The sequence below is a fragment of the Echinops telfairi genome, unplaced genomic scaffold (genome assembly GCF_000313985.2).
Source record: "Echinops telfairi isolate 266 unplaced genomic scaffold, ASM31398v2 ScPeMD7_3509;HRSCAF=4178, whole genome shotgun sequence".
Lineage (NCBI taxonomy): Eukaryota > Metazoa > Chordata > Mammalia > Afrosoricida > Tenrecidae > Echinops > Echinops telfairi.
Window position 1 is genome coordinate 16,959,069 of NW_022107407.1, and position 23,419 is coordinate 16,982,487.

Consider the following 23,419-nt stretch of genomic DNA (forward strand, 5'->3'; position numbering starts at 1 on the left):
ATGACAGAGCATGCGCTGTTACGCAAAAACTGCGATAGAGTGAAGCCGTGGAAGTCGAAGCGCGAAGTGGCGAGGGTTCACTGTATAATTTAAATACATTGATTCTTCTTTAGTCTCCCTTACTCAATGACCAACTTTCACATGCATATGAGGCAATTGAAAATATCATGCCTTCAGTCAGTCATACCTTGGTCTTCAAAGTAACGTACTTGCTTTTCAAGACTTTAAAGGGTTTTTGTTTTGTGTGCGGCAGATTTACCTAATACAATGAGTTGTTTGAGCTCTTGGCTGCTACTTCCATAAGCATTGATTTGGATCAAAGCAAGGTGAAATCCTTGACTTCAGTCTTTTCTCCGTTTTTTTCATGATGTTCCCTGTTGTTACAGTTGTAAGAATTTTGGTCTTTGCATTAAATTAGAATTCAGACTGAGCCCTGCAATCTTTAATCTTCATCAGCCAATAGTTCAAGTCCTGACTTTCAGCAAGCCAGGTTGTGTCATCTGCACACAACTGGTTGTTAATAAGCCTTCCTCCGATCCTGATGCCGCCTTCTCCTTCATATCGTCCAGCTTCTCTGATGATTTGTTCAGCATACAGATTAAGTTTCATGAAGATACAACCTTCATAAACACCTTCCCTGACTTTAATCCATGCAGTTTGTACAACTGTGCACATCTAGTCACAGGATCTGCACCCCACAATAAAGTGTTCTGGGATTGCCTTTTCTTCGCAAGGCTATCCGTAGCTTGTTATGATCTACACAGTCAAATAGCTTTTCCTTGATTTTCAATAATTGTTGACCTTTTGGTCACAAAGTGATTTTCATAAGTAATGTGCTGATCTTTTTAAAAGAAGTGGCTCAATAGGATCATCTCAGGGAGTCCTCTGTTCCCTAATTTCGTGATGGTGCTGCTACAACAGAAATATCACAAGAAGGTGACTTTAACAAAAATAACTATTTGCTCCCAGTGTGGGAGGCTAGAAGTCCACATTCAGAGTGCTGATTTCAAGGGAAAGCTTTCTCTCGGTGTTGGCTCTGGGGAAAGGAAGGTGTCTCCTGTCAGACCTGCGCTCCTTGGTGACCTCCAGGTGTCTTGGCAGCAATATTCCCCTAGGCCAAGGAGCTTCTCAGTGCAGGGAGCCCAGGTCCAAAGAACACTCCGTCTGTCTTCTTTCTTGGTGGAAGGAGGTCCCTCCCAGCACTTGTTTATCAATTTATTATTTTTTAAATCACTTTATTAGGGGCTCATACAACTCTTATCAAAATCCATACATACACCAATTGTGTAAAACCCATCTGTACATTCATTGCCCTCATCATTCTCAAAACATTTCCTCTCCACTTAAGCCCCTGTCATTAGGTCCTTATTTTTCCCCTCCCTTCCCGCTCCCCCCTCCCTCATGAACCCTTGATAGTTTATAAATTGTTATTTTGTCATATCTTGCCCTGTCCGAAGTCTCCCTTCACCCACTTTTCTATTGTCCGTCCCCCAGGGAGGAGGTCGCATATAGTTCCTTGTAATCGGTTCCCTCTTTCCAAACCACTCTCCCTCTACCCTCCCAATATCGCCACTCACTCTGCCCTGGATTCCCTGTATTTCCAGTTCCTATCTGTACTAGGGTACATCCTCTGGTCTAGCCAGACTTGCAAGGTAGAATTCGTGTCATGATAGTGGGAGAGGGGAGGAAACATTTAGGAACTAGAGGAAAGTTGTATGTTTCATCGTTGCTACATTGCCCCCTGACTGGCTCGTCTCCTCCCTGAGACCCCTCTGCAAGGGGATCTCCAGTGGCCTATTAATGGGCTTTGGATCTACACTCTGCACTCCCCCAATCATTCACTATGGTAAGATTTTGTGTTCTGATGATGCCTTATACCTGATCCCTTTGATACCTCATGATTGCATAGGCTGGTGTGCTTCTTCCATGTGGGCTTTGTTGCTTCTGAGCTTGATGGCCACTTGATTACCTTCAAGCCTTTAAGACTCCAGATGCTATACTTTTTGAAAGCTGGGCACCATCAGCTTTGTACTGTGTCTTTCACTTTACATGTTCCTATTGGCCAGGTTGGCACAATAAACCTACCTATCACAGTTAATAACATACCGGTACAACTAACTTTATTATTATAAATGTCATTCTTTATCACTGACAATAGATTTTGATTTAAAGTCTATTTTTATTTATTTAAATCATTTTACTGGGGGCTCTTACAGCTCTTATCACAATCCGTGCATCCATCCATTGTGTCAAGCACATTTGTACATATGTTGCCATCATCGTTCTCAAAATATTTTCTTTCTACTTGAGCCCTTGGTATCAGCACTTCCCCCACCCCCTCTTAAAGTCTATTTTATCTGACATCAGTATAGCCACCTCTGGTCTTTTTTCTTTACTGGTTGCTTAGAATATTTTTGTTCATCCTCTTATTTTCAGTCTTTTTGTGTGTTTCTTGTAGACAGTAAAAGGAGGGATCATGGTTTGTTGTTTGTTTTCAATCTATAATTTACTTCTTGGCTTTTTTTTTTTACTTCTTGGCTTTTGTATCAGGCATTTAAACCATTCACACTTAAAGTTATCATGGAAAACAATTTTTTTAAAAGCAATTTGTTTTCTTTTATTATTCTCATTTTTCTGTCTTCATTTGTATTTGGTCACTGTCTTATGATGAGAAGTTTTGTTTCTTCTCTTGAATTTTTGGTTTTTTTGGTGATTTTTTAGTGGTTACCACATATATTTTATTACATAATTTTGAACTGCAACTATGTTTACTATATGAACAACAGTTCACAAAAAACTAACATTAATATGTTCTTGATATGAACCTCCTTCTTCCATTTCTGCTGGTGAATTTCCATTAATATCAACACACAACCTCTATTTTTAAGTTTACTTTGTACTTATTTCTTAAAAATATGATGTTGTAGTGTTTAGGGGATTAAACTGAGTTTATTCCTAGAAAATATTATGTACTTGGTCCTATGACTGCCTATACTATTTCATTTTTTAGAGATTTCTCTCTTTGTTTTTATTTATTTTTGTCATGTCTAAATATTAATATTTATTTAATGCTCTTGCTTTTCCATTTGAAGTACTCCTTTGAGTAATACCTGAAAAGCTGGTCTAAATAAAAAAAAAAACAAGCCACTGCCATTGTGTCAATTCTGACTCATATCAACCCTATATAGGGTTTCTGAGGATTTATCTCTAGGGGAACAGACAGACTTATCTTTCCCCCATAGAATGGTTGGTGGGTTTGAACTGCTGACCTTGCAGTTAGCAGTCCAACACTTATCCAACAGCACAACCAAGGAAGAGCTGGTCTGAAAATTCCAAGAGCTTCTGTTTGGGAATGTCTTGATTCCCCTAATTTTTGAATGACAGTTTTGCTGGGTAAAGAATTCTTGGTAGGCAGTTGTGTCCATTTAATATTTTATATATGCCACTTCATTGTCTTCTGGCTTCTGGAGGTTCTGGGTAGAAATTCACACTGATTCTTATGAAAGTATGTCATATTGCGTTTTTCTCTTATTGTTTTTAGAATTTTCTTCTTGTCTTTGGTTTTCAGGGACTTTATTAGGATATGGCATCTATTTTATCTGTTTCTATCTCTTCTGATTGAGGGTTGTTGTAGCTTCTTGCATTTGCAGGCTCGGTTGTCTAGTCAGGTCTGAGAAATTCTTTCTGATTATCTCTGGGAAACTTGTTTTCTTCCTTTGTTGTTGTCATGTGTTGTGGGATTCCAATAATTTTGTTAGAGTTTTTTTAAAATTAATATTGAATCCTTATTTTTTATTGAATTTGCTCATATTTTGTCTTCTAGTTCATTTATTCTATCTTCTGATTCTGTTGTTGAATACTTCTTTTGCCTTTTCTAATTCACTTGTTTTATTCTTCAGTTCTAGTTCTTTTGTTTTTTTGTTGGTTTGTTTAATGTTTTCAATTTCCACATTGTGTTTCTCATTTGCTACTATATTTATTTTTTATCTGCCCCAGCTTATTTTCTTCATTTTTGTTTTAAAAAAAATATATTTAGTACCATAATCTGAAAATGATTAATTATTTGTGTTAGACTAGCCTCCGTGGGAGAAAGGTCTTCTTCGTGTTTTGCTTTTGATTTGCCCTTTTTGGGTAATTTTGTGTTTTGTTATTTTTTGTTGAACTTTGGACGTTTTTCTTCCTATTATTTACACTTTAAATGATGCATTCTGTCTTTTTGTTGGATAAAATTTCTGATTGGACATCCTGGTTGTGCAGTGTCAAGAGCTCCCTGACTGCAGACCATAAGGTTGAGACCTAGTCCCACTAGGCATGTCATGTGGTGGCATGTTCCTGCTATAAAGACTTACAGCCCTGGGTACCTCGCCAGGCTCCACTCTGCCTGCAGGGTTGCTATGAGTCATATTCAGCAGCAGTGGGGCTTGTGAGCTTCTGGGAACCACGAGGTCACTCTTATCTTTAGGTTTCTTTCAGTGTTGATTCAGGAGTTCTGGGTGGCTGATCTGTGGAATTCAATCTGTGTGCCTGGGAAGGACATTTACCTGGCTGCAGCTCTTTGATGTAAGCAGTGAGGCTTGACTTCCCTGTGGCAAAGGAGGAAGGCTTTCCATGTTTCCCCTCATGGGGGAATCCCCCTGCCTAGGCTCTCCTATGATGTTCTGCTGTGGGTAGGGAGACAGCCACTTCCTTCTATGTCACCTTGCTGCCCTACATTTCTTCCTAATGCAAGTATACGTCCACCTGTCTGTCTGTCTGTCTTACGCCTCAGAAAAATTCAAGAGTACGCTCCCTCTCTTCACTCCCTCTCAATTGCATGGCCCATGAATTCCCACAGCCAATCTGCACAAGCTTTAAAGTTCAGGCTTCAAAAATAACCTACAAAACACTATTATAAAAAAACAAGAGATCTACACAAATAATAGAATATTCCATGTTCATGGATGATAAGTCTTAACATTGTGGGAAAGCCAATACTTCCCCAACCAATGTATAAATCCAATGAAATTCTGATCAAAATCCCAACTTCATTCTTTAAAGAAGTGGAAAAACTAATTACTTACTTCATATGGAGAAGGAGGAGACCTAGAATAAGCAAATAAATCCCCCAAAGAAGAATAACATAGGAGGCATCATACTACCTGACCTAAAACCTATTACACACCCACAGTAGTCAAAACAGCCTGGTACTGGTACACTGATAGGTACACAGACTAATTAAATGGAATATAAAACCCAGAAATGAATGCATCTACCTACAGGAAACTGATCTTTCACAAAAGGCCATAAAAACCTATTAAATGGTAAAGCGATGATCTGTTCAACAAATAGTGTTGGCAAATTGGATATCCATGTGCAGAAAATAAAACAAGGACCATATCTCACATCATGTACTAAAATGAACTCAATATGAATCAAAGAAGTAAGTGTAAATCCCATCGCTATAAAGATCATCAATGAAAAAGATAGGGATTAGTTTAAGGGCCCTATTTCAGGGCATACACATACTATCAAATATAATGAAGGCAATACACAGAAGATAAAATATATAACTGGGACCTACTAAAAATAAAGACTAAAAAGAGAGCCCGTGGACTGGGGGAAAATTATTACTAATGACACAATGGCTAAGGGACTCATCTCTTAAAGCTATAGAATACTGGAAGATCTCAATAATAGAAAAGCAGATAATCTAATTGAAAAGTGAGCAAAAGACACAGACAGTTTGTCAAAAATGATATTCAAATGGCTAACAAACAGATTAAAAAATGCTCAGAATCACTAGCCATCCAGGAAATGCAAATTAAAACAATGAGAGAACATGTTACACCAACAAGACAGTCCAGTTTTTAAAACAAAATCAAGAAATGCTGCAGAGAGTGTAGAGCGATTGGAACTATCATCCACTGCAGGTGGGTTTGTGAACCCCTGCAAACATTATGAGACGTGACATGGTGCTACCCAAACAAACAGGAATGGAAACCCCAATGGGGGAATCCACTTAGTATTATCTTCTTAATCATGCATTTTGACCCCGTCTCTTTTCACCCCTCAGTGACCCTGGCTGCATGCTAAGAGCACTGGGATTTTAGATTTTGCTTTTCAAAGTGTACAACATTCTCTGTAGGCCACATCAGAATTCTATGACTTGGAAACCCCACTGAAGGAACCAGACTTTACCTTAAAGACACCTACAAAGTAAAGGACTATCATCCCAAGGTCATGGATTTGGAAGTCAGTCAATTTTGGTTTATATAACAAATGTGAACTTTGCCTTGAGGTTGCCAATAATTAGCTAGTTAAGACTACCATGTACTTGCCATTTTCATACTTTTTTTGTGTGCTTTTTGTGACATGTCTTTTACAGACATAGTTTTGACTTAGTGAATGAATGTCATTGAAAAATTTGCCTTGTGTCTAACTCTTATTGCTTTCTTAAACAGTGTTGTTATTGAAGTTTTTAACCCATAAAAGTATGTAACCCATGCATTTTAGTCTAAAAAGCTTTCCTATACATGTATAGTTTCCTTTTCTCAATAGTACTTTAAAATATATACCATTAGTTAGATTAATAATACTATTATTAGAATTACCAAATGTCTCATAGAGGTTACTTAGATTATTTCTCTAAAAGCTGAGAATGCTGCCACTAAAGTGGATAAGTTTTATATAGATATATAAACGTCAGCTATTAAAATGTATGTGAGCATGCACTTAATCACAAGCCCTTACCTAGGAACAATTAGTTTTTTTACAAACTGCTCATTTGTGATCACTGATGATATGGGTGCTGTAGCAAAGTGGTGCTGAAGAAAGTAGATGCTATCTGACTATCAGAAAGAGCATCTGTGGTCTTGTGGGCTTGTTTTAAAACGCCATCTAAGTGAGGGGTCAGCTAAGTCCACCAGGAAGGAGCACACCAGCCCATGTTATTGAAGGATTATAAAAGATAAAATCCAAGATCAGAGGAAGAAATTGTAGTAGAGTTCAAATTCTGAGCACCCGGTTTGTAGAAGGCCATGGGTAACACTGAAAGCCCAAAATTCACTTGCAGAGTCCTCACACGAATTACGCTATCACTGAACTTCCTCGGACCACTGATTAGGGAGGTGAATCGTTTTGCACTCAGACGGAGTGCACTGGGAAGTGGATTACTGCAGATATCTTTAGGTCAGCATTTAACATATTAAAATTTGTTTTCCTTTTTGACCTATTTTAATTTGTTCTAGTTTCTGTTACCTTTTGCTTCCTCTTGCATTGAAGTTTCTCTGTTATACTTTGTTATCATTGTTGATTTTTTGGTATACGTACTTTTCTTTATTTGAAATCCAGACTAGGTAATTGACAGACACAGTAACTAGACTAGCAGTTCCTTAGGGTTATGGCAGGGGAGCTTTGGGGTAATAAGGAACTAATAATAATAGGTTGAAGAATGAGTAAAATGTTCTGAAACTGATTGTGGTGATGACCTTCCTGATAGATTCAAACTATTGAATTGTATAGTATATGAATGATGTGCCAATAACTTGGCATTTTAAAATACCAGGCTACAGCTTCCTCAGATTAGCTCTCTTTCTGTGTCCCTGTTTGGGTATTAACCAGCCCTGTTCCCAAATGGCAACAGTGAGTGAGGGTTCCTGACGTTAGCTGGCAGGTTCTCCTAGCTGCTGTGTTGTCACTGCCCTTCCTCTCGGAGCTTTTTAATTCACTCGGATTGTCCAGCACCTCACTTACCATCTGGAGCTCCGAGAACTCCAGCTGTGCTGATGTTTATTCACTGTTCCTGTGAGGCTTAGTTTCTGGGGAATAAATAGGATCACCTGCTCACTTCCACATCTTATTTCCTCTAATTGGGAATGAAGAAAAAAGAAAGACGTCTAGATAGAGCTAAGGTTATGGATGACAGTAGAAGCCCAAGATACATTTGTGAGATCTACACAGGAAATAAGCCTTCAGTGATGTCCCTTTATCCATAATGGAGGGATGGGAATAAACTGGTTACCAAACAGTGCATTGGCGAGATGACTGTAGGAGATCAAAATGATAAACCTGACTCGAATCATTGAAATCTTGTCGGATGATCCTCCCACCCACCCCCCCACCCCACCCCATGCATGTTGGGCCTGATCTGGTTTTTAACATTTTCTTTCTGTGCATGTATTTTCATATTGGGGTTTATCTCAGATGTATTTTGTCATTGGGGGGGGGGGCATCCTCCTGGATTTTTGTTATATGTTTTTCTATTTTTCAGGATATGAAACCCAGGATTGATGAACCTATAAACACAACAAGTAGAATAAAGGTTCCTGGGGGTATGGGGTAGGGGGAGGGTAGGGGGAGCTGAAATCAAGGAGTTCAAGAAGGGAAAGAATGTTTTGAAATGGATTGTGGTAGCACCTGGGCAACACTGCTTGATGCGAGCGAGCTATGGAATGACATGATATCTGTATTAGCTCCCAATAAAATGGTTTTGAAAACACACACACACACACACACACACACACACACAACTGCATTTTCTCCTGTAGAAAGAGTTCCAGTATTTAAAGCTTAATGGGGATATGGGTTCTAAATTGTTAGAGCAACATGGAAGGTTGTTGGGGTAGGCTGTTGATGTGGAATTGACCTCAGCTCCTGGCAAGCCTGTGTGTGTTGGAGGAACCTGTGATCCACAGTTTCTCATGGCGGCAATCTTTCAGACTTTTCTTCTAAGGTACCTTGAGGGTAGACTCAAATCGACAACCTTTCAGTTAATATTCAACATTTAACTATTTGTGCCACCCATGGATTCAAGATGAATAATGTCCCCACAATCTCCACATCCTATTCCTTGGTATCTGTGGCTGTTATTATATGTAGCAAAAGAGAATTTCATATATACGATTAAGTTAAAGATCTTGAGACAGAGTTGAGGAGGTTATTTTGGATTATCCAGATGGGTGTAATTACAATACTTTTAGTAAGAGAGAGAGGAAAAGATTCCATTACAGATGAGTAAAAAGAATATGTCATAATGACACACTTTGGAAATGGAGGAAGGGTTACAATCTAAAGAATCCAGTTAGCTTCTAGAAGCTAGATAAGACAAGGACATGGATTTCCCCTAACATCTCCAGATTTTAGCCACTGAAACAATTTGCATTTCTGACCTTCAGAACTATAGTAATTTCTGCTGTTTTAAGTCACTAAGTTTGCAAGTTTGTTACAGTGGGAATAGAAAAAGAGAGAGAGAGAGAGAGAGAGAAACAATGTAGATCAGTGGATTGCATACTGGCTGATCATTAGAATTGGCCACGGAGCTCTTCAAATACACAGACCCAGAACCAGTGAATAAGAATCTTTAGTTGTGGGGCCTCAAGTCTATCTGTTAAACTAACTCATCGTTTGAAGAATGAAGAAACTACAGTTTGGGGGAGTGAAGCAACTTCCTCAAGAGCATAGAGTAGCCCACTTAAGATTTAATTTTATTATTTTGTCTTTTGAAGTTTCTTCATCTTCTTGCACTGGTTGTATGTAAGTGTGACTTAATTTGAGGCTTTGGATTGTCGTATTCTTTTTAAGATGAAGTAGAAGCTAAGGAATACATTTTTAAAGTTATACAATGTTTATTGATTCAAATAAGTATGACGCAATCTGTTTTTCTCCATTGGGATCCCTGACCTCTGGAGCTAACCTTTCTTTGTGGAGATTAAACAGCGGGCTGGGAAGAATGCCTTTGAAGTTGAGAACAAAGACCAGCATGCAATTTACATTGGTGTGCTGGTGCTATGCATAATAAGCTGCTAAAAATTACAGCAGGATAGGATTTTAGGTATAATTTATTCATAAATGGTAAGGATGTTTCCAACCCCTACTGAAATTCCCCATCAGGAAACACCGTTTTTATGTGTACTCCCTCTTCCAAGACTTCAACAGTCACCATCAATATGATGCTCCTAATAACTAATCCCCTAGCCCTGTCCACTTGACGATGATCCAGATCCCTATATCCAGCCTCCTTCTGCAGATCTCCCCTTGGTGGTTCCTCCAGCAACTCAAATTTGGCTGAAACACCCTTGGAGTCTGGAGCACACAGGGCTATCTGCAGATGCTTTGTACTTGCTCTGTCTCCCAGTGTCTCCACTGAGTTAACTTGATTTCTCTCTTAAGATGCAACTTAGAAAAAGCTCCTTCAAGAAGATTCTCTTGTTCTCACACAACCCAGACTTAGTGTCCATTCTCTATTAACCTATGGTATCCGAAGTCTAGCAGGTAACATTTTCTGAGTGAATGAATGAGTAACTTTCAGGCATAAAGACAAACACATTTCGCCGGTGGTAGTTATTGTCAGGATCCCCATTAATTAAAGGAGGAATTTGGTTTTTCAAACTCAGCATTGCTCAAAGAGCATTAGGAGCATATAGAGCCCAAACTATATCTGGGAAGCAGTCTGGGGTCTGGCCCACCTGGCTTGAGCCCAGGTTCTGGGGAGTTGTATTCAGTCCCTAGTGCATGTGTTGGACTCTGGTGCCAGCCTGGGCTTCAAGCACTGGGGAACCACTCTTTTCCCAGCTCTTAAGACACTCCGTCTAGTAAATGCCAAGAAGGCTCCTTTCAGGGCCTTAGCTTTAGAATCATACAAGCCCAGATTCTAATCCAATTTCCCTCAGCGACCAACAATGACCTGGGGCAAGTCACTTGAAATCTCTGGGTTGAACTGTCCTTAAATACAATCAATAGTGCCTACACCCCCAATTTAGTCTGAGGATTGCAATGGAATTCACCATTAAATTGTCTAGCCCCTAGTAGCACATATCCCATACATACTTTTTGATTGCACGTTAAATAAAAAGAGGTCATTTTCTTTTCTTTTTTTAAATCATTTTATTGGGGGCTCATACAACTCTTATCACAATCCATACATCCATCCATTGTGTCAAGCACATTTGTACATTTGTTGCCATCATCATTCTCAAAACATTTGCTTTCTACTTGAGCCCTTGATATCAGCTCATTTTCCCCCTTCCTCCCCATTCCCCCTCCCTCATGAATCCTCGATAATTTATAAATTATTATTTTGTCATATCTTACACTGTCCAATGTCTCCCTTCACCCACTTTTCTGTTGTCCATTCCCCCAGCGAGATTATATGTAGATCCTTGTAATCAGTTCCCCCTTTCCACTCCACCCTCCCTGCACCCTTCCGATATTGCCACTCACAGCACTGGTCCTGAAGGGATCATCTGTCCTGGATTCCCTGAGTTTCCAGTTCTTGTCTGAACCAGTGTACATCCTCTGGTCCAGCCAGATTTGTAAGGTAGAATTGGGATCATGATAGTGGGGTGGGGGGAGGGGGCATTTAAGAACTAGAGGAAAGTTGTATATTTCATCATTACTACCCTGCACCCTGACTGGCTGGTCTCCTCCCTGCGACCCTTCTGTAAAGGGGTGTCCAGTTGTCTACAGATGGGCTTTGGGTATCCACTCTGCACTCACCCTCATTTAGAATGATATGAATTTTTGTTCTTAGATGCCTGATACCTGATCCCTTCGACACATCGTGGTCACACAGGCTTGTGTGATGCTTCCATGTGGGCTTTGTTGCTTCTGAGCTAGATGGCCGCTTGTTTACCTTCAAGCCTGTAAGACCCCAGACTCGCTTTTGATAGCTGAGCACCATCAGCTTTCTTCACCACGTTTGCTTATGCACACATTTGTCTTCCGTGATCATATCAGGAAGGTGGGCAGACACTGATATGATTTTTTGTTCTTTGATGCCTGATACCTGGTCCCTTCTACAGAGGTCATTTTCTAGAGGATCTACAAGGGTTTCTGCTGGCTAGCCATTGGTACTGAGCTCCACGGCCACAGTAGAGTAAGCAGATCCAATTGGCTTGTGGGAAGCAGGCCTCAGGCATCATGAGAATGTGATGTCCATGGTGAACTGGGGTCCTTGTGATATCTACAGATCTCCAAGGCAATCTTTGACATGAACAAAGGCAAGAGATGGGTATTAAGAGTTTTATCTTTGCCCTTTGCCACTTTTCCTTTACTCCTCAGCCCCAGGCACCTCACGGATGCCACCCATGAAGCTGCTTGGACTTGTGAACAGGGTGTTGGACCAAGGAATCTCCTAGTCCTTCCCCACTCTGACACCGTGGAGTTCCCAACATTCCCATTGGTTCTTTCTGAAGAAGCGAAACGATGAGACAGTTTCTTACCTTCAGCTCGGCCATTGTCCTCCTGCTGTGGGTGAAGTGACCTCAGGAAACTCAGGTCCCGAGAGGATATGAGTCTGAAAAGCTTTTGCTGTCCCCTCACACCTGTCTGGTGGTTCTTGTCCCACCGCTGGACTGCACCTCAGGCCTTGGCTGGGCAGCAGGCCACTCACACTAACTAGAATTGCTTCACTGCTGAATATGTAAGGGAGAAAGTACAGCAAGCACGTGTCTAAACTGTTTGCACAATCGCATTGTTATTGATTAATTTCTGGAAGAGTTTGCAGAGCCCTGGCTCTTCTTTACACGAGGTAAAGATTGGCCAATTGCAGGTAGTCCCCATGTAGAAATGAGATCCATTCTTGTGTCTTTTAAGAATTTGTAGATCAGTTGAAACCAGGGCATACAGTTATGTGGTGTGCAGTTATCTCATGCAAGAGCAAAGCTGGTGGCCCAGAGGGCTAGCTAACCAGAAGGTTGGGGCTTTTGATCCACAAATTTCTCTGTGGAAGAAAGATGTAGCAGTCAGCATTCGGAAAAGATCCCCAGTCTTGGAAATCCTCTGGGGCAGTTCTGCTCTGTCCTGTAGTCATGAGGCGTGGGAAAGACCCAGCAGCAGTAGACTTGGTGAATCAACTTACAAACAGACCAAGGGATTCCTTTTCAGAAACTTACTATTCACGAATGCCTCATCCTTCAATGTAGCTACTCTCTTTCCTCACAACTTCTTGGGTAGGAAGAAAGGGAACATCTACCGAGTGCCCTTTTGTGTCAGACAGTCCAACCCAAACCTAATCCCATTGCTGAGTCAAGCCTGACACTCAGTGACCCTAAGGGACAGAGTGGAAATGCCTCGCGGGGGTTTCCACGACTGTCATCTTTTCGGAAGTAGGCTGCCATGTCTTTCTTCATGGTTCAAACCTCTGACCTTTCTGTTAGCATCTGAGTGCTTAACCAATGCACCACCAGTTCTCTTACAGGGGGTCACCTGGAGTCTGAGTGGACGTGGCAGTACCTTTTAAAAAAATACCATATAGAATAACAAGACAGCACTAGAGCATCTCACGTAAATCTAACGAGTTTATCGTGGGAAAAAAAATAGTAACTTGATTGAAAGAAGGCCTAAATATAAGGAGAGATAAATATACTATGGAGTAAAAGACTCAAATTTTCAACAATGTTGATTTGCTCCAAGTGATGGACTTTGGCCTTGGCTGAGCAGGGCCATCGAGTCTGTTCCGGCTGCCAGACAGTTCCAAACATTGACCAAGTTTGTGCCATCCTCGCCACTGCTGCTCTGTTTGAGCCCAACGCCCACAATCAGTGTAACACATTTGCTCTTCAAAAACAAAACCGAAACAACAACAGAAAACAAATGCAAGCAGGGTGAGATGGATATGGGCTGCCAGTCTGAGGCAGATGGAGTTAAGCAACCCCTAGAGGTGCTGGGTTCCCAAGGCAGTCACAGCAGCAGGACTCACCTGTGTGGGAGAGGTTAGCAGAGAGGGTCCCAGACCAAGCGGGCCATATTAATACCAACAAGTGACCAGTTAGTTGCAAACTGGTGATTGATGGCTGTGGACCAAGAGGTTTAGTGGCTGTCTCAACAGATGTCAGCAAGGACAGATGAGCCTCCCTGGACTTTATGCGCAGACCTGGGAGTTAAGTGAGCAGAGAGCCTGACGGAGGTGAAGTTTTCACCACTTTTGCAGGATGCAGATTCAAAATAGTGAATGCCCAGAAAATTGTTTTGCAAACTTGAATTTATGAATACATTGGGTACTGATCCCAGAAGGTAGCCTTTGGTGGTTTAAGAAAGAGGGAAAAAGTAGATATAAAGCAGTAAGAGACGAAGAGCTCTCCTACTTTATTTCTCCATAAGTGTGTGATGCTCGTCCCACGGAACCTGCTCTGAAGGCCAAGGTTAGTGCAGTGGGAGCAGGAAAGGGACCTTGATCGGATGAAAATCACTTTGAGGGGCCGGAACACACTTAAAATGGGATGAACGAGCTTTCTACATTTCTCAAGGGGTCAACTTTCGCTCCTACCTTCCTCTGTAAGAGTATTTCAAAAGTCAGGCATTTACTTTGCAACTATTATATAACAGACGCCGTGAGAAGCCCACGGGCGCAGTGCTATTCCGTCCTACTGGGTCATTATGAGTCGATGGCAGCGTGTTTGTTTGACACATACATACACATATACAGGCATGAGCTATGGGATACATAAGACACAGAAGCAGTTAGTTCTAATTCTCTGGCGATTTACGATATTCACACATTCATTCATTCAACAATTATTGAGGAACTACGATGTGAAATTCCGAGGATATAGCAATGATGAGTGCCGTGTTCTCCAGGACAGTAGGAAGACAGCTGAGCTATAAATGGACCATTACACTACGTGTGATCAGTGCTGTGAACAGCACAAGCCCAACATTGTATGACAGCGGTTGGGGGCCACCTTGCCTAGACTGGGTGGGAAAGGCTTTCCGGCGATGAATAGAGCCTGATAGGAAGAAACAAACAGTATGTTGTGCGAGTGCTGGACATTCAAAGATCTGTGTATAATAAGGCAGAGTGACTGAAATAGCAACATGGTGGGGTCTACTCAGGGAAGGCTTCTGGGAAGGAGAGGGTTTTGTCAGACATTTGAGATGGAGGAAGAGAGAAGGACTTAGCTGCTGGGTTGGGTGATCCGCATACAAAAAGACACTTCAGTAGAAGGAGCGTGCAGTGTGCGGATGAGGCAACACTTACCTCATCAGAGCAGAGCCACTGTACCAAAGCAGTGAGCAGCAAGAACAGTTATTAAAAACCCAGCACAGGAAGACAGATTTAGTGGTCACTATGGGGAAGGCGCTGGGTGGAAGGCGTAGGTAGAAGCAGAGATGGGAGACATCAGGTGTCTGGCTCTCTAGTATAAGACAGGATGTTTACGTGAGCCCCAAACAAGGGTCTCAACTCCCATTGAGTTGATTCTGACTGATAGCCAGCCGGTAGGACAGAGTAGAACTGCCCTGGTGGGTTTCCAAGACTTTAATTTTTACAGGAGTAGACCACTTCATCTTACTCCTGTGGAGCTGCTGGTGGGTTTGGACTGCTGACCTTTTGAGTAGCAGTTCAATGCATAACCCACTATGCTACCAGAGCTCCTAAAGAAACAAGTGTAGGAAGTGGGAAAAAAAAGAAGTCTCCTTAATAATCCTTTCATGACCCATGGGATATATATTACCCACCTACATTTTCTGCCTCTTGAGATTTCTTGCATTTAAGAAAAATGGGTACTTGTGTAGGTGTTTCAAAAAAGTGAAGTGGCATAAAGCAACCTTCAAAAAGCATGAGGTGACCTGAAACTGGAACCCTGATTTGCAGTAAGATTTATTGCCCTGCCATTAGCATTACTCACGTCAATGAAACGTTACCTTCCACTCAGAGGTGCTTTATCCAACTCATTTACTCAGAAAATAAAAGTGTTAATTTCATACACCTTTGCGGGGATCATTACTTTTAATAATGTTATTTTGGCGTTCTGACAGACCAAGTAAGAAGCCTTGCGGTGTAAAGGAACTGCCGGAGCCTCAGCATTTCTTGTCTCAGCTCACTCGACTTCATTGTCAGGGGCTTGTCCGCGGGTGCCCTGCCTTTTCTGGAGGCTGGAGTTGGAGGATAGGGAACTCCTGGACAGGTTTTTCCAAGAAAAAGACAGCCAGACAAGGAAGGGGCTGTCTATCAGGTGGTGAGGCACTAGTTGGAGCTACTGGAGGGAACAAAGTAACACTGGTAAAAGTGGCACACATAAACGAGGGGCAAACATTTCCTGTTTCACCAGCACAGGAGGAATGATCGCCTCACGTTTGCCTTGGCCTGTGCAGCCTGGAGAGGCAAGTGGCTCAATTCCTTGAGGTCAGAGGCAACCAGAGCTGACTTTGATAAACTCTGTTATGTGATAGGGCTCCTAAAGTTCAGAATCCACAAATCTATATTCTCTTCTTTTTGATGTGCATTTATCAGTTCTACTTAAACAAACAACCCACCCGCCCCCCAAAACAAACAAACACACAAACAAAAAACCCCATCAAACTCACTGCTAATGAGTCGATGCTGACACATAGAGACCCTATAGGATAGGATAGACCTGTCCCCATGAGTTTCTGAGACTGTGATGCTTTATAGGAGTAAAAAGCCCCATTTCTACTGGTGGTTTTGAACTGCTGACCGTGTGGTTAGCAGCCCTACATGTAACCACTATGCCACCAGGACTCCTCTAAAAATGCCAAATCAGGGCCCTATCTCGAACCCTTGGAACAAGAATTGGGGAGGGGGCGAACCTTCTAGTATTTGCATTTTAAACAGACACTTCAGGGTTGGATTTTTATGCACTCCGGAGTGCCAAAGGCATTGATGTAAGCCCTCACACGGAGGGTCAGATGAACTGTACCTGGAAGGTGGATCTCCTTCCCCTGGCTCCAGGTACTCTGCAGGAGGCCCCCACACTGGGGGGCTCAGGCTTCTCCTGGGATGCAACTGCCTGAAACCCAGCCAGCAACTGGGAGATGGGAGAAGAGAAATGAATTTTTAATTTCCTCTTCTTCCCTTCCCCAGTACTCTCCTTTGAATTTTAACAGGTTTTAAATCAATGCAGAAATCCTGGTAAGACCTTCAAATGTCCTTCTGAAAAAGTCTTTACCTGTGCTGTGGAAACGCAATGAAAGCAACATCTATCCAATGCCCACACGCACGCCCCCTCCCTCTGTCGGGTGCTGTAATACACATAGCTGAAAGGAAGACTTGAAAGCTCTAAGACAGGGCCCCGGACACTTCTTCGCCCCAGTTACCACCAGCCACTGTCTGGATCGCGCATGCCTGGAGTTCAGGGACTTCCAAGAGAGAACCCAAGCTACTGGGGTCAGAAGGGATCAGCCCTTGGGGGACCCGCTGTCAGAACAAGGTGGAGTGATCAGCTCACACACGGGATCAAAGGGTGCTGCCCACCCCAGGGGCAGGTGAGTGGCCACTGTCTTCATATCTGGTTGTCCTCATGCTGAGGGAGAACTCTGGCTCAAGTTCTGAAGACACTGTGGGGGTGTGGGGGGCATCTCTCTAGGACTAGCAACTTGTCCCAGCAAGAAAATTAAAGATTTCATAAATAATACTTTGGGGGAATATTTTGATACTTATACCTGTTTCTTGTAATCCAAAAGCAATTTTTATGGGTAGTATTCAGAAGATCTTAGCCAAACGTCTTCTTTTGAAGACATTCTTTTTTGAACTTGGGCTAAGAATTTTCATTCTGGCCAAAAGTTTATTTTGCTGCTTTTAAGACGTGTAACAAATGAACCTTCGATCTTAGAAAACGTCAGTTCTCAGAGTAAGTCTGGAAGCAGAGGAAGTGGAGTTGTTAACTTTTCAGAGTTGGAGCCATAAGTGATGGTCTCTTTCAATTTTAATAGGGGAGAAAGTACAGGAATTGGGATGGAGATTGGGATGGTGAGATTACTCAAAAGGTGAACATGAAGAGCGTCAACGGGCTTCAGCATTTGAACTTGGCCTTTCCCACTGCACAGCCCCTGCCAAGACAGGCGTGTGTCAGATTCCACTCGGTGATCATAATGCACATCGCCCTGCTTTCTGTCAGCCAAGAAAACAGGGCTAAGTCTTGTGGAGGCGGAGAAAGATGAATATTCTAGCTGCTGAAAACCCTTGTCCAAATTCTCAAGACTGTCTCTCTAAAAGCACTAGCATTCTCATTTTAATATCCTCTTTTTCTGGGTACCTCGATTTCCAAAGTACTTCTGAGAATTATCTAAAAAAGGGATGCAAAGTGAATTGCATGTTTTCTTAGTTTTAAAATGAGAACTTGAAGCTATGCACTTACCTTTGTTCTATTCATAGAGAGCCACACCCGGAGGGCAGACACTTGCAGCAGGATCGGAGAGAGAACATGGGCGATAAGATGCTGCGGAAGAAGGCAGCAACTTAGAAGTTTCAGAAAACAGGTTTGTGTATTATGGAAAAACTGGGGCAGAGAGAATGAAACAGACATGACAAGGTGGGTACAATGGTATCAGTGAGCAGCTGTGCATAAACACACACCCGCCCTCTAAAACATCAGCTTCCCCAAGCAACACCCACCCCAAACATAAAACGAACCAACAACGTGATATTAAGTACTTTATTGGAGTGTTGACAACCTCCAGGAATCCAAGTTCATGAGGCATGGACATATGTTGCTGTGGAGCTTATTTGGACTTCTCTCCATGAATATACTGTTGACACAGAGAATAAGATTCTTCATTTGCCATTTCAAGACTTGACTTCTCCTTCTGAACCGGAAAAATAAAGAAGCTATAAATCTCTCATCGCCCTTGAGTGGGTCTTCGAACACCACTCGGAAAGCAGTGCGAGAGGGCAGAGCGCTGTACCCTGAAGAGTGAAGGATGTAGCGAGCTGTCAGCTCCTCACAGAATTCTTCTTTTCTGGGACCGCTGTTCCCTATGTATTATTAATCTGTATATATATTTAACTCCAGCTATTAGTCCGCCTCTTCCAGCCACCGAGCCATTTGCAAAGGAGAGGAGAGGCATACAAGGGTTGCTATTATTAGGCATCCCTGTGTGTGATGAAGGTGGAGACAATTAAATAACACCGCTTGGCTTCTTGGAAAATGACAGAGATTGTTTGGGGTGGACAACTCAGGGCTGGTTAACATAACCCTTCGCCTCAGGAAGGTAAAACAATAGAGATACATTTTGAGCTACTTAATTAAGCTTTCAGCAAGGAGGGTGGGAAAATTACAGACCCATAGAAACCTTCCAATTCCAGGCAAGAGTAAATTTTCTCTGCAGCACTCTGTCACTGCTCATTTATGGCTTCATCTTGACAACACCTCATATTTCCACCAGGCTTTTACATAATCTCTAGGCAGGGACAGAAGGGTGAGGGACAGAGAGAATGGGGACAAAATTTGGACCTCCCACATTGTCACTTCCTTTCATTTTTTCCCCATTAGAGCGGGAGGCATTTTAAGATGATTTCGTTAAAAGGCTGCGCGTTAATACTTGACACAGCAGGAGGAGAGCTGTGAAAAGCCGCGCTCTGCTGGCTCACTCTGCCCATGGATGAGCGGAACTCAGTCGTAATGGAAGCTCTTCAGCGTTCCTCCCCCAAACCGCTTTCGATCAGGAAAGCCTGGAATCTGTGGGCCAGAAACACAATCCCAGTTAAGTCTCAAGCAGGAAGAGTTCAAATGCCAATGGCCTTCTACATCTCTTCTCTGCTGTTCCTTACAGAAACCGCTTTCTGAGCTTTTTACTCACAAAACCACTGGTCCTTAAAGAAGTACATTGTAACATGGAAAAGATACACTAACGACTTGGTAATGGTGCTATCTGGATTAGAGTCACACTGGACTCTGGGCATTGTGGCAAGACGGTGGCCTTCCGGAGTCTGACATGAGTGGTTTTCTTCTACTATTTGAGCGTGCAACCTGCTCATTTCCCCTCTTTTCCAACGTCCCTCTTGCATTTAACAGGAGATGCAAAAATACTCGTCTCTGAGTCAGAATCGACTCCATGACAGTGAGTTGGGGTTTGGCTGCTGCTTTCAAAAGGAGCCCTGGGAGAGCCATCAGCAGGGCTCAGCTGCAAACAGAGGGCCGGAGGTTTGAACCCACATCAGCTCCCCGTGAGAAAGACCAGATGACCTGTCAGCACGAGCCCACGAGCTACCGCTAACAGTTAGGTGCTGTTGAGTTGACTCTGACCCACAGCACCCTGTCAGACAGGGTAGACCAGCCCCGTGGGACTTCCAAAGGTTTCCGGAAACAGATGGTCACATCTTGCTCCCACTGAGTAGGGAATGAGCTCTGAGTGCTGACCTTTTGGTTAAATGCCAAGTGCCAAACCACTGCACCACCCAAAGGGCTTCCTCCCCCTTCTAAAACCACTTCTGTAAATTTGCAAATCACTCCTCATCCAATTTGAAACTCTACTGTACCAAGAAATGAGAGATACTAACCTGATTACCTTCTCTTAAAAAGTATCTCTTCTCTATGACCTGTGAGAAACAGAAAAAGGGCTCAGTAGACAGACATACCTGGAAAAGGGGGGATTGGGAATGGCTAATAATGGAACGGATAGGCTGACATTCAAATTCATAGTCTTTTGAATATTTCTAGATGTTTACTTAACCAGTAAGCCAAAGAGATCAGGGTTATGGGAGTGTTCCTAGTAAGGTCTGCCTTGCTCCAAAAAAACATTAACGATAGATTAAAAAAACAAAAACAACCCCAAATAATCAATGCTATAAGGTCCCGTGCAGCTCCTGGTGTACGGCAGCAGCAAGTCCCCAAGCAGTCAGCCTCCAAAGGTAAAAAGCGCCAGGCACCAAAAAGATTAAGATGAAAGCAAAGCTCGTTCCCACGATAGTACTAGCCATTCCTTACAAAAGGGCCACGCAATAGAGTGAGCTGCCACGTCCCTCCAGTAAACGCAACAGTAAAGTCTGTGAGGGCAGATGGCCCCAGACTAACAACAGTCAACTACCTTTTATTCAATTCTGTATGGACTTAATTTGCACCCTAAATCCAGTAGTTTTAGAATTGTCTGGATTTGGTCAGTAGGAGAAGTAAGTGAAAGCAGTAGACGTATCTGTGCAAACCTATCTACTACTATTGAAAATCTCCTCTTCAAAACATGAGCGTGCACGCGCGCGCGCGCACACACACACACACACACACACACACAGATATGAGTTCAAGGGCACCATGTGTTTAGATGATGGAACACATTTGAAAAAAATCATCACACCTAATTCTCACTTAGTATCTTCTTATCTTACATTTCACATTAATTACAACAGTGAAAAAAGCCTCCTGTACAACTATTTTGCCTAATAGTGATGTATGTCTGGCAGTAACAAACACTGAGGTATGAGCTGAGAGTAATGCTGTGGTGGCTCAGGACATGTCCACTTGGCTGGGCCCTGATTCTCAGTGGTTTGACAGCTTTCCACAGTGCTGTAATTTGGCAGTTACAGACTGATGAGATTCAGCAGTTCGGCAATAACGTCATCATCCTCCGTGTTCACATACTGCTGATTTTCACACAATCACCTGGTCTTTGGAACCCAACCATGTACATAAGTGACATCAGAGTGAAATTCTGTCCAATACTTTGAGAAACAACAATGGTTTCAAGGGCAGGGTTAGTATCGTTAAATAGACCTGCTGTAATGAGAAAAGTTAATCAGAGAGGAATACAAATTAGTTAGAAATTATCACGATGGCACTCAAATGGTATAACATGAAGAACTGCTTTGAATGAGAGCAGTATTTTCTTCCAACTTACTGTGAGTGGCTTCAGGACCAAATCGCCTGCAGGTTTTTTATGTTAGAGACTATGGTTAGGCTACTTTTAGCCATGAGAGATTCAGGGGAAAGTTCCATTCAATAGCTTCTGAGTGGAAAAGCTAGTCTGTCTGACTCCCTTTCTTCTCCATGACAAGAAAGGGAAATCTGCTCATTCTAGAAAGGGGAGGAACTATGACTAGCCAAACGAGTATGGAGAAGGACTTCCTTTGGAAAAGAAATCTGAAACAAACTAAGCTCTGGAAGATGTGATGCATGGAAACTCAATTTAGTTCTCATGCCCTTGGTTTTAGGCCACCCCTTCAGTCAGGAGGTCTGCCCAAACTCCCATTTCACATTCTGGTCTTGTGAGCGATGCAATGAAAGTGACCTTTTTGTGCTCCCACCACAACCTGCCTTTCTCTCGCTACCTCTTGCTCCTTCATTAAAGTCAACCAATTTCCTCTTTAAAAAAACAACAACAAACCCAAAGTCCTGGCAGACCCCTTGAGTCCTATGGATCTACTACAGCCCCTTCTCTCATTGGGCTATCATTTATTGTATCTTATTTTTTTAACTACCAAATTAAGAGCTTATTAAAACACTTAAATCAGACTGTGGGATCTCTACATGTAAGACACAGACTGGCCGATGAGCTGCTGCTCTTACAGGAGAGAAGGTTGTATCAGATGGGACATGGAAGTTTCAGAATTTGAACTTTGAAAATAAATGGCGAAGAAACCTGCTCCTTGTAATGCTTCTTGACATTAAAAAAATTATTATTTAGAAAAATGGTAATATTTGTATTGCACATTGGGGCACTGGGAGAGGCTTCCAGTCACCCAGTCTAGGTGCTCCGACTGCTCTTTGAACTGAGGGGACCAGTCTCTTGGCCCACTTGTAACCTATCTGCCACCTACCCATTGGGAAGTTCCTCAACGAAGCACAATTCTCTCAGTGGTGATATTGCACCCTGTGGGGAGGAGGGTTTCTCTTATGTCGACATGTAGGACCAAACTCACTGCCATTAAGTCAATTCCAACTCAGAGTGGCCCTCTAGGATGGACCAAGATTGTGGTTCTTGATGGGAAGAGACAGCCTCATCTTTCTCCCGTTGAGCAGCTGATGAGTGTCACGTGCTGGCTTTATGGTGAACAGCCCAACACTCACCCTACTAGGACGCCCCGGCCCCTTGGCATATAGGACAAGGAGGCCAAATTAGTAAGAAGAAACATCATTCAGAAACAAGAACTATGAGGAGGGGATGGTTTTCCTTGGGAGGTTATACATCAAAGGAAATAGAGAAGAGGTTCATCTTTTCCAACATTACATACAGAATACAATCTCCTTGATTCAATGTCAATACTTGGTGAACAACAATAGTATGTGCAATGCAGCCACACGGCTTGAGAGGGAAAGACAAACAGTGAGCTAATTTATCGGCATGCTGAGTTACGCTGTGCTTCTATTCCAGCTCAGGGCACCGGGATGGCAACCAAGTCATTCTGAGGATCAAGCGTACAAAGTCATGGTAACAAGTAGGCGGAGAATCATTTCTAGGAGAGCAAGAAGAACTCAGGGCTTTCACTAAACAGAATTTCTGCAGTTCAGTGCTTTTTGGGGGTGAAGAGGTAAAAAACCAGCTAGAAAATAGGAAAATGTTCATTGTTCTAATAAGAGGATTCATTTAACTTAAACTGTTTTTTGTCTAGTCGCTTTTTCACCCTTTGCTGAGAGAACACTGGTGATGAAATCAACACGTCAGCAGGCCATGCGCAACTACACTAACAGAGCAGAGGGCAGAACAAGGGTCACTCAGGCCGTGGAGGTCAAGAGGAAGGATTAAAGGGACAGAGCAGTCTAACAAGAAGTTCACC

General features: G+C 42.5%; 2 protein-coding genes across 2 annotated transcripts in view; both read right to left on the reverse strand.

Annotated features, from left to right (window-relative positions):
- The window catches only part of HGD (homogentisate 1,2-dioxygenase), a 68,125-nt gene extending 55,763 nt beyond the window's left edge, over nt 1–12,362 (reverse strand). Inside the window, exon 1 of the mRNA XM_004709794.2 lies at nt 12,198–12,362. Coding sequence (XP_004709851.1) covers nt 12,198–12,212 — 15 coding nt within the window. The 5' untranslated portion in view covers nt 12,213–12,362. The remainder of the gene's footprint in view (nt 1–12,197) is intronic.
- A 5,992-nt stretch (nt 12,363–18,354) lies between these two features.
- The window catches only part of RABL3 (RAB, member of RAS oncogene family like 3), a 64,646-nt gene continuing 59,581 nt past the window's right edge, over nt 18,355–23,419 (reverse strand). Inside the window, exons 7-8 of the mRNA XM_004709793.2 lie at nt 20,213–20,251; nt 18,355–19,391 (exon numbers count right to left, since the gene is read on the reverse strand). Of these exons, the coding sequence (XP_004709850.1) occupies nt 19,326–19,391; nt 20,213–20,251 (105 nt within the window). The 3' untranslated portion in view covers nt 18,355–19,325. The remainder of the gene's footprint in view (nt 19,392–20,212; nt 20,252–23,419) is intronic.